The sequence below is a fragment of the Microtus ochrogaster genome, chromosome 10, assembly GCF_000317375.1.
Source record: "Microtus ochrogaster isolate Prairie Vole_2 chromosome 10, MicOch1.0, whole genome shotgun sequence".
In the NCBI taxonomy this organism is placed as follows: domain Eukaryota; kingdom Metazoa; phylum Chordata; class Mammalia; order Rodentia; family Cricetidae; genus Microtus; species Microtus ochrogaster.
Window position 1 is genome coordinate 32,377,282 of NC_022016.1, and position 15,766 is coordinate 32,393,047.

At 41.0% G+C, this 15,766-nt stretch overlaps 1 protein-coding gene across 3 annotated transcripts in view; it reads left to right on the top strand.

Annotated features, from left to right (window-relative positions):
* The window catches only part of Fggy (FGGY carbohydrate kinase domain containing), a 373,913-nt gene that overhangs the window by 263,381 nt on the left and 94,766 nt on the right, over nucleotides 1-15,766 (top strand). For all 3 annotated transcript variants that reach the window (XM_013348239.2, XM_026781785.1, XM_005352745.2), the window contains exons 10-11: nucleotides 1,955-2,016; nucleotides 11,169-11,316. In XM_013348239.2, the coding sequence (XP_013203693.1) occupies nucleotides 1,955-2,016; nucleotides 11,169-11,316 (210 nt within the window). The remainder of the gene's footprint in view (nucleotides 1-1,954; nucleotides 2,017-11,168; nucleotides 11,317-15,766) is intronic.

Below are 15,766 nucleotides of genomic sequence, written 5' to 3' on the forward strand. Positions count from 1 at the left end.
GAAGAAGAAGCTAAACTAGATAATTAAAGAGCCAAAATTACTGGCATGGTAATACATAATACATAATAGCTAAAGCAGGAAGATCGTGAGATATAAGTCGGTGTGGGTGGAATAATGAGACCCTATAACAAAACAAACCAACAAAAACAAGGACTTGGTAGGTAGTTCAGTGCGTGGACTATTATGCTTTTATGTGTGTTGTGCATACATTTCACTGCATCCTCAGATTCTAAGCCCATTTCCTAGTACATTTAGTACTCAAAAAACACTAAATAACTCCATTCATATAAAAACTTCCATGTCTTTCTGGAAGGTCATTTAAATATTTGTTTTGTGAACTCCTAATGTGCTTCTCATAAAAATTAGCATTAAATGTAGACATTTGCCGTATCTTCTAAGATACTAATAGATCACCCCTGTGCTCTATGGGAATTGTAATTTTTTTCCTGAGGCTCTAGAATATGCTTTAGTACAATGACCCAAAGTTGAACCAAAAGGAAGCACATACTTCAAAACTGCATGCTTTTATTTTTTTTTAATTGAAATGACCCAGCGGCTTTGGCATTATTTTGATGAATTTCCGCATAATTGTTCTCAGTCGAAGTTACTAATTTACATTCAGCCTAGGAGTTTATTAGGCCATACACTACAGCAGTTGTCAATGAGAACGTTAGGTGTTAGAAACCATAGATTGAGACTTGGGTCTGTTACCTACTCCCTGTGACCTGTGATAAGTTAATTACCTAGCTGAAGTCTTTGAGCCCCTGTTTTCTCGTCTGTGTAACAGAGAACAGCATCTTCCCGGGAGCTCTGTAAGCAGTAGATGAAACAGCGTGTGTATAATTCTTGGTTGTTGTTGCTGTAAGATGAACTGATGAATGTTAGCTGATTTATGCGACTGTTGGCCTTGTGGCAGACACACTTTTCTTCCTAGGAATCCTGATTAAAACAAAGCTGGCAATAAAGGAGACTATTGGGGTTCAGAGCGGCTTAGTGAGTCTAAGTCACAGAAATGGTGAGAGGCAGAACCAGAGCCTGGCCTCCGTGTCTCTAAAATCAATTTGCTTCTTTTCTTCACAGCCCTAGTTCTTAAGAAAAACACTCAGCCAATTTCCGTGGGGCCAAAAGAGTCTGTTCAAGACTGAATGAAAATAATTCTTTCCGAATGGTTGTTTTAGACTCCCGGAGACTGAAGTAAACATTCAGAAATACACAGATTAGTGAGCAGGCATAGAAAAGTGTTGAGAAGCATTGATGTTTCAGGCGTAGTACATGTTTTGTTTAGAGCGACCGGGGGGATTAGGAATTAAATCCTAGACAGAGTATTCCAGATACGATCTGTACAATTCAGACATCCCTGGCCTTGCAGAACTGTCCTGCTTTCCCCTGAGACAGTTTTGAGTTTGGGGTAGGTCACTGGGCAGGTCTAGAGCACCTCAGCTGTGCTGAGCTGGGACTTCATCGTTACGCTCTCCCTCTTTCCCTAGGACAAAGACTGCCTTAGTAAAGCACAGTAGGTTCTCAGCTGCTTAGAGGCGGCAGCCTGGATTAAGGGGGAGAAATGAAGTGATCATGAGACAGACAGTCATTTCAACAACCAAGGTGCCTAGCCCTCACCCACTTAACGGATGCATTCCTTCTCCATCTTTGCTCTAGGGCCAGTGCTACCTATTACTACTAGCTCAGCATTAAGTGTCTCAGCCGCTGCTGCTCTTCTTTCTAAATTTTGTTTAATAAATCCAAGGGCCTTACATTAAAAAACACTACATTTCTGAAGAAGAATTGATATATCCATATAGAACCGACTTAAAAAAAATGTCCTTATAGTATATATGGACAACTAGTTGAACAAACCAGGTGTGTGTGTGTGTGTGTGTGTGTGTGTGTGTGTGTGTGTGCATACATCAAGGATAGAGACACTGTGAAATTGACCCATCTCTTTCATGTTTTTCAGATAGACCATATAGTGCAGGGCCATGCTGCCTTTCCTGAACTACAAGCCAAGGCCACAGCCAGGTAATTCCTCCAACTGTTCCCCCTGTGCCCTTTCTACGTGGATGTATGAGTGACATTCATTTTCAGAAGTTGTATGATTTTCAGAGTTTATGAACAATGCAAATGCTTAGCAGTACTTAAGATGATCATCCAGATGGTTTTGAAAATACATTTGTTGAGTTGGTTTTAGAACGATCTAAGAAAACCCAGAGAAACTACTCCCACATACAGATTGTGTGGATGAGCAACCCTGATGGAGATGGCTGTGCATGGATTTGGGCGTCATGATTTCTTGGGTGTGCACCCCGGCATTATACATTAGCAGATGTGTGGTCTTGCACAAGTGATTCAACCTTCAAGTTCATCTGTAAAAGTAAAAATAGTAGCAAGTATGAATTGGCTTCTGAGATATATTAAGTAAAATCAAGTGCAAAGGAGTACAAGAAAAATCTATGTGTGCGTACTCATTTGTGCAAAAGAACTACAGGAAAATTAAATTAGAAAACAGCAAGATTGGTTGCTCATAGAGGCTGTATAGGAAGGGGATGGAAAAATGGGTACATAGACATTAAAAGAGTCCTGGGCTCAGACAAGGCTTTGAGATGATAGCATACGTGATTCTGAAATGATGGTTGCCGTGGAATGGATATAAATCTCTCTTGCAGAACCATGGAAGGCCTCATAGTCCCATGTTTAGAGAAAGAAATGTAGATGATATATAGATATTGATAGATGGTTGATTAGATACATAGATACAAAAAACAGATACATGGATATAGATAGATAAGTAGATAGGTAGATAGATGGTAGATAGTTGACAGTTGATTAGATATGCAAATAATAATAATAAAGATAGATGATAGATAGATAGATAGATAGATAGATAGATAGATAGATAGATAGATAGATAGATAATAAGTAGATAGGTAGATAGATGGTCGATAATTGATGGATTCTTGATTAGATATACAAATGATGATAGATAGATAGATAGATAGATAGATAGATAGATAGATAGATAGATAGATAGATAGATATTTGTAGTAGAGTGGCAAAATGAAATATAAATATAAACCATGCCTCTGTATAACAAAGGAATAGCTTACCTATACTACCAAAAATGGTCAAAGAAATAAAAGAAGTGACTTAAGTAATTCTTGGCAAAGAATATTTTGACAGTACTGTGCAATAGCTGAAGATAGCAATAAACTTCTAATTTCTAAGTTTGTTTTACATGTGTATGTGTTACCTGTTCTGAAAACTTATGTTTAGACTATAATTGAGCAGATAGTTAAGTGCACAGTGGATAACCGAGCCAAGATTATCACAGTTAATGAAAAGAATCTTAGGAGATTGGTGCGCATAAAATGAATTGAAATAAAATGATTAAAAATGCAAATGTGTGACACAATAATAATGCCTAGTACAAAGCGATAAGGAAGTCTAACATAGCAAGTGAGATCACAGACTTTAGAACCAAAACTGCATGAGTCTCTCCCTTACCAGCTGTATAGACCTGGGCAGGTGACTTGATCTCTTTGTACCTCCATATCTCACAGTGATTGGAACTAACAATGTAAACACATCATATGGCTAAAGAGAAAACCAGAAGTGGGAGAGCAGTGGCTGACAGAGGTGGTGAGTGGTGAGTTATAGTAGAAATTCAGTAACTAACAATGCTCATGATAGGAAGTGTTGTTGATATTCCTTGTTAGATGTTGTCACTCCGCTGGGGGCTTGCATTCTAACAGAGAGGATAGCCCACGCAGAGCCGAATGCATACATGCTGCATTAGATCTCAGCAGTGTGCTTCCAGGGTATAGAAAAGGAGGGTGCATTGCCTAGCCTTCCCCTGGGAGTCATAATAATGCCATTATGATGGAGAAGGCTTATACCGTGCACCCTCATCAACTGGTACTTTCATGGTGTAACCCAGAACAAGAATTCCTAAATTGCAATCATTGGTGAACCTTTGGAACTCTGTACCAGATTTCATTGATGATATGTGCATGACTTTCTCTGAATCGAGGTCATGACTGTCATCACATTCCTGAAGGACTCTTGACGCATCTGGATGCAAATAGCAACTGTGGTGTTCGTTATTATGGGATAAAATCGGATGATTAGCCCCAGATACCTCTGAGAACTTACTTTGACTTAGGGAGGTGATATACTAGGCAAGGGTTTTAAACTGAATTGTGACAATGACAACTACACTCTTACACTCTGAGGAAAAGAGAAAAAAGTTCAGTGGCAGCCCTTCCCATGTGCCAATAAGCAGTAGCCGGTTTACTTTCTCATGAAAGGTGGATGGGATTGCAAGAATGGTAGGCCTGGGATTAAAGGTAGTGGCTCTCTTGTCAATTCAGCCACAAATGTCTTTCCATGACTCCATTATGAGCTCATAAAACCATAACTGTTCTGACTTGCTTGATTTACTTACAGGTGTTGTAATATTGAATCAGACTTTAGGGATATCAATATGGAAATATTTAGTGCTCGATAAAAACCTACAGAATAATTAGATTTTTGCAATGAAACCTAACTTCTGTAACGTTCTTCTACAGAAGAACCCCATTTCAGTTTATGCTGCAAATAGAAAAGCAAGACGTTGTAGTTAGAATGTAGTCTCGGAGCCTGTGCATCAGCGAGTAATCCGGAAGCAGTAATTCATAGAATCCAGCCTAGCGTGAGCCCCGGACTGGATAGCCACATACCTCATCTAGCCCCCTCCCTGTTCTTCCTTCTCTTTAAGGCTGAGCTTCTCCAACATGTTTCCTAATGTGTGAACTCTGTCACACTCAGCTCCCTGAAGCTTTTGACATTAACATTTTCCGGTGACTTAAGCGTTGCTAAATCCACGGGATGCGTTACAGGTTTACTTCTCACATTTGCCACAGCGTGTGACATCAAGGATCACTCCTTTGTCCCTTTTTTACACCTAACATTCCAAGATGTTGTCTGTCCTTGTTTCTTGTATTTCTGACTCTTCCTGTTCCCAAGTTCACAGGCTTTTGTCCCCCCACCTCCAGCAACATTAATATTCATGACAGCTAGTTCTCCGCAATCTTTTACTGTTTTGTTGTCTCTTCCAGAAAGTCATCCCATCTATGCTCTGGGATTCTTCTTCTCTCTCTGTATTTTGATGACTCTCATGCATATTTATTGAATAAAATTAGTTCTCTTCCACCTTTCTATTTCTTTCATCTTATCATATCAGATCTTTTTGGTACAGCATTCTCATATTTCAGGTCTTGAATGAAACACATAAAACTCTTTTAAAATAAAGTTGACTTTTCACAATGGAAGGAAATCCATAGGCCTCAGTCCTGTTACTTGGGCCTTTTGAAGCCACTAATGCATATTACCTCCCCTCACAGTTTAGCTTCAGCAAATCTTGTTTGAAATTCTGGGAACAAGTATAGGTAAACAAATGTAAGATAGACAAATCCTCTTGATCTCCCATAATCCTTTTGGGCCCCATCTCTGAATAGAAATTTCTTGTGAGCTTGTAAATTAAGTAAACAAACCCCATGTGCTCATACATGTAGCTGGCAACCAGCAGCTTTCTTAATATGGGGCCAGATATCTAGGTATTTTACCCCATAGACAAAGATTGCTTACCATCGACGGCTGATCCTGCTCTTTTTCTAAAACTGTCTCAGAATGAAGTCCTAGTGACAGCAGGTCTTTGAATAGATGATGCTAGCATGATCTATCAAGGTTTGCACCGAACGAAGCCAAGGTTAGATCTGTCAAGTCTAACTTATTTTGTGAACATTATGATAGAACAGGGACAAAACAAACAAAACTTGTAGAAATTATATATATATACATATATATGTATATATATTCACATGTGCATTTACATATATTATAACGAATGCACAAACATATACACATGTCATCTGAAACTGATAATTTATAAATGAAAAAAAAATGCAGTAACTCAGGAAATGTAGAGCAAAGGGTACTGGAGCAACAGGAGATGCTGTCTTTGTCATTGCAGCAGTAATTCTTGAGTGGGACCTTAAAGGAAGGGACAAAAAAAAAAAAGCTGTGATGCTATGAGAATGGTTCCTCCAAACACAAAGACTAGCAAGTTTCAAGGTATGCAGCATCAGCTTGGCGGGCCCAGAGAACACTGAAGACCTCGTAGCTGAACACAGCTGGGCGGGAGGGTGTCAGATAAAAGTTGCCAGTGGCCGGCCACCATGCCAGCCATCCTAGATCAATGAAAGGACACTGGATTTTGTTCACTGATTTATTTTTGGTTTTGATCTTGGGGTTCTACCTCTTGAACCCAAGTCATGTACCTACAAAATACATAGTGAGCACTGAGGCACATTCCAGCCCCAAGGTTTGCATTTTTTAAGCGGAGGAAACAGATGATGAAATTTGCCTTTTCAGAAGGTTGCCCTGGCTGCTCTCTTGCAGACAGAAGGGAACGTTGGTAAGGGGTTCCAGATCAAGGGAGACTTAAGAAAATAAGGCTGGGTATCCTCAGAAGACTCGGAGTTGACTAAAGAGACTGAGCAGAATGCCAGACTGTTTTGCGTGCCTTTGGCAGAGGTCATGAGGAATGTCCCTCTCACTGACCCCTTGGTGGCAGGTCCTTCAGAACTATCTTTGTTCTGCTAACTGTTTTTCTTTTTTCAAAACCTGTCTATCTTTTTAACTACTTTCCCTCGTTTTCCTGGTATTTCATTTTGCACAACTCAATTTCCTTGATCACATTGGTTCCTCAAGTTTATAAATCTCACCAAAAATCAATTTTTTTGAATTCATGGTTCCTCCGGTTTGACATGTCTAGATTGAGTTACAAAGTCCCCTGACAATGGTGCATGAGGATGCTGAGATCCTCCCTTTCCTCACACAAAGCTGTGTTGAAGAAGGTAGCAAGGGAGCTCAAAAGGTCATGTTCAGCAAGGTGGCTATGGGAACATAGACAATAACAGGGTCCTGGGCTCAGACAAGGCTTTGAGATGATAGCGTAGGTGATTCTGAAATGATGGTTGCCGTGAGATGGGTAAGAAGATTTTAGGTACAGGCAAACAGAGGGAAGAAACATTCAGACGATTTGATGTACAGGTGATGAGGATAAAAAATAACATGCAGTTTTGCATGGTAAGAACACAGAAGAACTGGAGCCAGGCTGAAAAGAAAGGGATGTGTACCTGCAATACAGCCAAAGGTGAGGGAAGCTCCTAATGTCGGAGCCTCTTGTGCCAGAAGGGAAGTTTGTCAGTGAGGAAAAATGGGAAGACAGCAGGGAGTCACTTCAGCTTTTAGGTGGAGGTAGCAGATTATCAGCTCTTGCATTGCAGAGTCTCTAGGAAGCAGACCAGAAAACGTGTCAGGAGGGAGCAAGATTTGGAGGTAGTGACATTTGGCCACTGTACAGAGATATTTAGAAGAAGAAATGACATCCTAGGGAAAGGTTAGAGAGCTGAGGGGAGCCAGAAATGCTGCCTGCTCTGCCACTACTTCACCAAGCAATTGGACAACTCTTAGCTTTAATTAAAGCTAAGAGACACACACACATACACACACACAAAGAAAAAAAGAAAAAAATAGAGCATGTATATCAGGAAGGATGTGTTTATTATGTTAGATATTTCTACTAGAGTTGTTCTTGGACCTTCTAGAAGCAGCTTATGGTGGTTGATTGCTGGACCTGGAGATCATGAGACAATAATGGAGAAGAGATGAGGATATATATTTGGTCTAAATCATCACTAGATGGTAACTGGAGTAATACATAAAACAATGATGTAAATAAATAAATCGAGTGAAAAGGTACCAGGAAGTTCTCTGGGAGATCTTAGATGCTTAAGGGCGTAGCAGAAGAGAGGACTGAGCTGCAGAGGGGTTAGTAAAATTGAAAAAAAAAAGTGTTGGGAGGACTGAAGGAAGAGAACAAATGAAGAAGGGGTCAAGGGATGAAATGAGTTTCAGTAGAATGGGAAGAGCAAATGCATGAGAAATGAGGACCAGGATACTGACAGCATGATTGCTTCTTTCCGTGAAGTCCTTGTTGTCATTTTTATTATTAATATTAATATTATTAATGTTAATATTAGTATTTATGAATATACCATACATTCTTATTTTTGGCTTGTGAATATAATCATAGTAAACAAGAAAGAAAGTACTGAAGGCAGGTCTCTGGAAGAACTTACATATTTAAGGAACTAGCAGAAGAGGAGATTGAGCTGGAGAGAGGTTAGAAAAAATAACAGAGTGTTCTGGGGAAGAGAACAGATAATGAAGGACAGCCTGTGAACCTCAAGAATGAATTGATTTGGGGCGAGGGAAGCAGTGATTCAGACACTGTCTCTGCATTTGAGTTTATGAACACTACAAGCTGTAATAAAAAATACCGTGATAGCAAAAGAGAATGAGATACTTGTTAATCACCTGCCATTGCATAGTGCTCAGGGCTCTGCGTGGAATCTTCTAGCATCCTGCAAAGTAGAGACTACTGACTCCCATTGCGAAAGGGTGGCCTGAATTTGGCAAGGTTTAGTGTACCTTCTCTCCAATGAAGTTACTTTATGGTTGATGAAGGTATATTTTCTTTGTCATCCTTAATGGGACTCTCTGAAGACAGGACACATGGGTAGGAAGGAGAAAAATCCAATTGGGATCCCAGTTTATTCTGCTTGGAAGAAAGCAAGCAGCGCTTTGAGGAAGAATTGATAAAACATACGAAATGAAACAATGTCAAAACCAAAACCAGCATCATGCGAGGTTAAAATTATGTGAATGATGACGTGCATTAGTTATTTTAATGTCTTCCAAGTGCACTTCATTTTGAATGATATACTCAGATAGCACACATGGTAAGGTATAATTGAAAAAGCATGTGGGGGAAAGGCTGAATTCAAAGAATAAACACACAGCTGCAAGGAGGTTAGGAGTCAGAAGGGTAAGCATATGCCCATCCCCCAGGGATCTCATTAGTCTATGAGTGGCCGTATATGTGCAGGCTAAATGAATCTCACTGTTTGCAAAGACGCTCAGTAAATGAGACAATGACAAATCAATAGTAATTAGGCATATAGATTCTTATTGACCCAAATGTCTGAAGCCAAACGCCCACTCTGAGATGCCTTGAAAGGCAGAATGAGAAGATTTATGGCCATTCACTTCTTTAAATATATTTATTTCTATAATCTAGGAGCTGCAATGCCCTTCCAAAAGGCACAGTGGTTATGACTAGAACAGACTCTTGGCTTCTGATGAGAAAGATTGTTCTTGAGACTTTTGCTGTCAATATGGTTCCTGTTGAGCCAGACTAGGGCGATTTGGGAGATGGAAAGTCGGGATGTGATCATATGTAAATGTTATAGCCTTCTCTTCTGTGGATGCCTCAGAGGGCTTTTTCCTAAAACTGGAATAGAATATTCTACAACAGGGATGTGGGGAGGCGACTTTGACATTCTTGTCAAAGTATCTGAGCTGAGATACAGAAAGCTAATGGCTTCATCATCAGTCACAGTGCAGGGTTTCATGTGGACTTTTCCCAATTGTTCTGCCACTAGGACTTCTTCTGTAAAGGGTCTTAGTGATGCATCCTCCCTGGACCACAGTGGAAGATTAGTGAGTGCTCCAGGAATGGTAGTTGCTACTCCAGTCATGGTTGGCTTTTGCCATTAATACTGTATCCTCTTGCTAGGACTAAAGACATAGACTACAGATGCCAAGCAGGATTGCTGCAGAGAGCTCACTGGGCAGTAGGGCTCCCTCTGCTCTGCGGATGTTATAAACAGACATTCATCAGTTTGTGTGCTCATGTGCGCCCACATCGATCTTGGGTTTTCTACATTTTCTGCACTGGAGTTCCATATAAAAGTTTTACTTACTAAAAGAATTTCACTGGGCCTGGGTTTATAACTCAGTGGTAAAGCATTTAGTTAGCATTCTCAAGATCCTGGGTTTGATCTCCCAGAACTGAAAAAAAAAAAAAAGAAAGAAAGAAAGTATTTTTACTGATAGAAGAAGAGAAAGATAGAATATGAACTATTGTTATGATTCTTTTAGAAACCTACAGACACTTCATGGTATACCACTACTGGCATGGCAAAACCTGAACTGGAAATCTAGAATAACTAGAAATCACTTCTTCTAAGGCATTTAAAAAATACAGGTGACAAATATCATCAGAAGTATTCTAGATACTTATTTCCCTCGGACATTCCTGTGTTTTAGTTCTATAATATTTTTAACCTTTAAACTGCAGTCCCAAGGACACCACAAAAGCAGGAGAGAGAATGGCTTCTAATCCTTCTTTGGGATCATTGGTCAGAGCTTGGGAAGGCAGCATTTTCCTATGATCTCCAGCTAGACTGTTGTCTTTATGAGTAAACAGTGTTATACTCCATTATGAATGAAGAAATACAAGTTCAAAGAGGCTAAAGCATGCTACCCAGCCAGGACAAATAACAAGACTTGAAATTAGCATTGCCTTCACTCCCAAGTCCATCTTCTTTTGCCCTGAATCATGTCAGTGACTAACAGCTTTGTCCCAATTCCATCGTTTTGCACATCAATCAACTAAAGCATAAAAAGGAGGAAGGCCTACACAACAGCATTTCAAGATCACGGTTTGGAAGTACGTGTCTAAATCTTGATCCTAACTGTGTATGAAACTCATTCACTGAATCCAGGAACATATATTTATTTCTGTTTCTCAGTTCATCATTATTACTATAGTTAGGGGGACAGATTTTAATAAATCCTTTGCATATGTGCCATATTATACTACAGTTTACAGAATGCTGTTTGTTCAAATTCATGGTCTTTGATCTTCATAATAACCCGATGAGGTAAGTTGGCCAAGGATTGTGAGATGTTTCTCCAGATGAGAAGAGGGTGGCTCCAGAACTCTGAATAACCATCTCATGCTCACACACCTTCCGGGAGTGAAGCCAGTGTCTGAGCGGGACTCCCGACTCCAAGCCTTTCCCCTTCCTACAGGGCGCAGTGAGGACAGTGGCATGCTAGAGTGCGCTGGCTACTTTCTTACAAGAGTCGCCGATTTGCTGAAGCTTTTGGGAGCCTGTTTGCTTTCCCGGGTCTGACATGGACGTGCAAATGGTTTCTTTCTGCAGAATAATTTGCTCTTCAACCCCATTCCCTTTTAAAATCGAAATCCCCTTCTCTTCCAGATGCCAGAGCATATATGCATATTTGAACAGTCACCTGGATCTGATTAAGAAGGCCCAGCCTGTGGGTTTCCTCACTGTTGATTTACATGTTTGGCCAGATTTCCATGGCAACCGATCTCCCTTAGCCGATCTGACTCTAAAGGGCATGGTAAGTGAAAACCAGTCCGTGCACGAAGGTGAAGGCCAGCCAAAGCGTTGCAAAGTTTGGAAGGAACAAAGTGAGGAGAAAGGAAAAGAGGGAACAGTTAAGGGAAACGGGCCAAGAGCTGCTGGTTTTTCTCAGTTGTCTTGCTATAGTCAGGTCGCCGCTGCTCTGAGGAAAGATCTGTTGGCCATTGTTGTTTCTGAGCCAACTTTCAAAGTAGTATTTCCTGTGTTCAGCTACTGCTGCCTCTTTGTGCCCTGGTGGGGCTGAAAGCCCTGCCTATGTCATATTTGCGGTCACACTGCTTTGTAGTCTTTTTTTCCATCACCGTCTCTAGGCCACCTGGTACCTCGCTGGTAAATATTATCACCCATGGTCAAACTTGCTGTAGCTGCTCATTGACTAATATAGGAGTCCTAGCTGTTCAGAGACGATAGCAGAGTTTCAGATTAAACATTATTTAAAAAAATAATTAGTAACTTACATTGAGGGATAGAGTCAACTCTTAAGGAACTTTAAGACTGTTTTCAATATAGAGAGTGTGAGCTCTCCTGAGGAGCCCAAGAGAAGATTGATGGGCAAATGCACACCCACCTGAGTGGGGTGTAGCACTTCAGAAACCAGGCAGGATCGGTGGCTGTCAGAAGTCTGGCTCTTGAGAACATTGAGAGCCAGGCAGGCAGGATCGGATGGCTGTCAGAAGTCTGGCTCTTGAGAACATTGAGAGCCAGGCAGGCAGGATCGGATGGCTGTCAGAAGTCTGGCTCTTGAGAACATTGAGAGCCAGGCTTGGAGATGGAAGAAACAAGTTAAACCTAGAGATGAAGAGTGACTTTCAATTCTGAGGGGCCAGGTCAGAAGCCCTGAATGACAAGCCTAGGAAATGAAGAATAAGGAAAGTTAAACTGGGCAGTGAGAACGGAGGCTGTGAGCAATGGCATGCATGTTCAGGAGGCAGAGTTAACAGTGATCAGGCCTACTTGCTTCAAGAATTTAAGGTTTGTGGGTAGGTTCATTAAGATTGTTTTAAATAGTTGCCCTAAAGTTCAGAATCTCACTTTTATTACGTAGTTGACCACATAATCAACTTCTGTTCATAAACGACAATCATGAGCAAACAAGGAAACTGGACAAGAGTGTGTTTGCCAGCAATGGAAGCAGAGGAGAAATATCCGAGGGGGGCACAGCTAGTCCTTGCTTTCTCATAATCAATGCGTGAAAAATGCTGGGGTGGAAGGAGCACATGATAGACAAGTAAAAGGAATATGAAAGTGTTAACAAGAGAGACAAATGCCTGACGCCAAATACAGTTAAACATGTTCAAGATGCTGTTTTACCACTTCCTAAGATTGTTCTGAAACAGAACCAGGTCCCATGGTAAAACAATCATGGCTCTAAAGTGACACAGACTGGCGACACTGCCCTTACCAACATTGGTCACCTTGTCAGACAGACATCACGGTTCATGTGTGATTTTTTTTCATCTGTTTTTGAAAATCAATCCTGGCATCCAGAGACCTAAGAATTACCAGTGGTAGAATATTATAATCTGCTTGGTTAGATGCAGAGTACTTCCAGGAGCCAGTGGAGTGTTCTTGAGGGATCTCATTGCATTAGATAAGGAAGCATGCACTTAACACAGGGGGCTTTTCACAGTGAAGCACAGGCCCGGTTATATCCATAAATCCCGGTGTGCTTGCTTTTGCAAGAGTTTTACTGTCCCATAAACACACCTCTTGTGTCGTTTGATGCTTCTTAACAGTTTTTTCCCTCTCTAACTGTCCTTGGTTGGGCTCAGCATGCAGCAGCTGTCCGTATAGGAGGCTGCATCACATCAGTGTAACGATAAGAAGACCTAGACAAGGTGCAAGGAAGGCGGTTCTAACTGAATGCCTGACAAGTCCTCTCTTCAGCCCAGTTCTGAGTAACATCAGAACAAAGCTGCCCACCCCTGGAATTCTTCGGTATTTGTGTTCTATCTGCACCGTTTTTCCCTAACTCATATGCTAGGTAGATCCCACGTTATGACTGTTTGCTTTATCCATTTGCCAATCCTATACCTCAGGTTTTCATTCCCAAAACATTTATTGTCCACATTCCTTGCAATAAAATAAAATACTGAAAGCTTAAAGACTGAGTTGAAATCCGCAGCATCATTTTTTTTAAAAATCAATTATGGTCATAAACAAGGCTCCAACCCCAGATCTGTATTTTCTTTATTAACCAATGGCAATCAAACATATTCATAGCATTCAAAGGGGAATCTTACATCAGGGCCTAGAGACAGAGAGAGCCCTGGTGCCTGCTTTCCACCAGCCTCCAGAGGTGCTGGAGGCCGGGGCCAGGTAAGCCAGATACATATCCTTTTCTGCTTTTTATTTGATAAGGAGAATATTAGAGCTGACTTAATCATTATCTAAAAGAAACAGAAGCCTAGTCAATAGCAATCTTGTTAAAACTAGTGAGCCTATAGCTCCTTATAAAATAAAAGAAATTCTTGCTCTCCGTCAAGCATGGTGGTATATATCTATAATCCCAGAGCTAGGAAATGGGAGGCAGGAGGATCAGGAATACGAGGTCATCCTCAGCTACATAGAGAATTCAAGACCAACTCAAAAGAAGAGGAGGATGGAGAGGTGGAGGAGGAGCAAAGCAATGCTTGCTTTAAAAGTAAAGAAAGGGAATGGTGACATCCATTCAAAGATAGATAGACCCAAAAATCATAAAGAATGATTTCATGATTTGGGAGGTTGGTTTTTGCTATTTCATTGTGTGCTTGTTTTTATACTAAATGGAGGGTTGAGCAGTTTTCATCACTGTGAAGATGAAGAGAGTATAAATTTTGAAACTGCGCCAGTATTTGCATCTTAACTTGAAAATACATCAGCATGTGACAGTGTCAGGTTTATTGTATGAGGACCGTCTGTTCAAAGGGAAGCTGGAGTAGCCTGGGCTTCTTTCCATGGTCATTTTCAAATGAGAAATGCTTGCCCAATAGCCAGCACACCCTGGCTTCCCAACAAATGAGTCTCTCTAGTGCTTGCTTAATGGCTCCTCGTGGGGGATTCCATATGAGACCGATGAGCCTTGGACTAGCTGTAGATCTGCACCTTAGCCCCAGAATTGACTGGAACAGCTACTGAGGTCCTCGGCCATAAAACCAGCTAGAGAAGTTGTTAATGCTCAGAGTGTCTCAAGATATGTGTTTCCTATGCATTTCGTGTGGATCTGCACATGGGTGTTCTCTACCCTTAGATCTCTGGCTACAATTCCCCAAACATACACAGGGAATGCAGATCTAGACCCCACACAATGGTTATTCTGAAAGCCTTTTCTTCACTGAACATGACTGATCTTTAAGCTCCAATTGACATAGTCTCTGTTTAGATGGTGGTCATTTAGGGTGTTTGCTTATTTTCCTGAAACACCCATTCAGAGCAGTACATGGACTAAGAGACTTAACAGGCCATGAGTGCATAGCAGACATACAGCATTCCTTGCTGGTTGCACTGTGTTTCCTCTGCTTCGTTTGGAATACTACACAACCCTGAGCAGGAAATTACATTTTAGTTCTTTAATAAACTGTATGGTACCATCTATTCCCTGCTCAGACTGTGGAAATCTGAGTGCTGGTCCAGGGGCTGTTGAGTCAGGAAAGAAGCTTTACAAAAGCTTGTATAATCCCTGGAGGCTTGGCAGAGGCCCAATCCCAGCCAGAGACACCGCATTAAACATTTAGATGTCTGTTTTGTCAGGGACTCAACTAAGACTTTGCAGGAACTCGGGAAAAGCCAGGGTCTCATGCCTTCTTGGCATGAGGAGTAGAGGATGGAGCTGGAAGGCCCTGAGCCAAGCAAAGCAGTTTGCAAAGGCAGCCTCAAAGATGCTAAGTTTTGTTGTTGTTTAAAACTGTCCTATTCAGACGTTTTTTTGGTTTTTTTTAATTTATTTATTAAAGATTTCTGTCTCTTCCCCGCCACCGCCTCCCATTTCTCTCGCCCAATTAAGTCCCCCCCCCTCAGCCCGAAAAGCAATCAGGGTTCCCTGTCCTGTGGGAAGTCCAAGGAACCCCCACCTCCATCCAGGTCTAGCAAGTTGAGCATCCAAACTGCCTAGGCTCCCACAAAGCCAGTGCGTGCAGTAGGATCAGAAACCCATTGCCATTGTTCTTGAGTTTTTACTTACAAAAAAAAGCAAATCTTGTGTATTACTGAGCTGGTTTTTAGATAATCTGCTACTTACCGAAGTGATTAATTTGTAGTGATTTTTCAATAAGGCCTATTTATTAGGGGCCTGATACTCCAAGCTCTGAGGTGGATGCTATATTTGTATTTTTGCCAGTTTTTACAAAAATGCTTTGATATAATTTTGACAATTGAAACAAATGGAGAAACTGAGGATCTAGCAATGTGATCAAATTTACCCAGTGGAGGAAATAGTAAAATTAAGATTA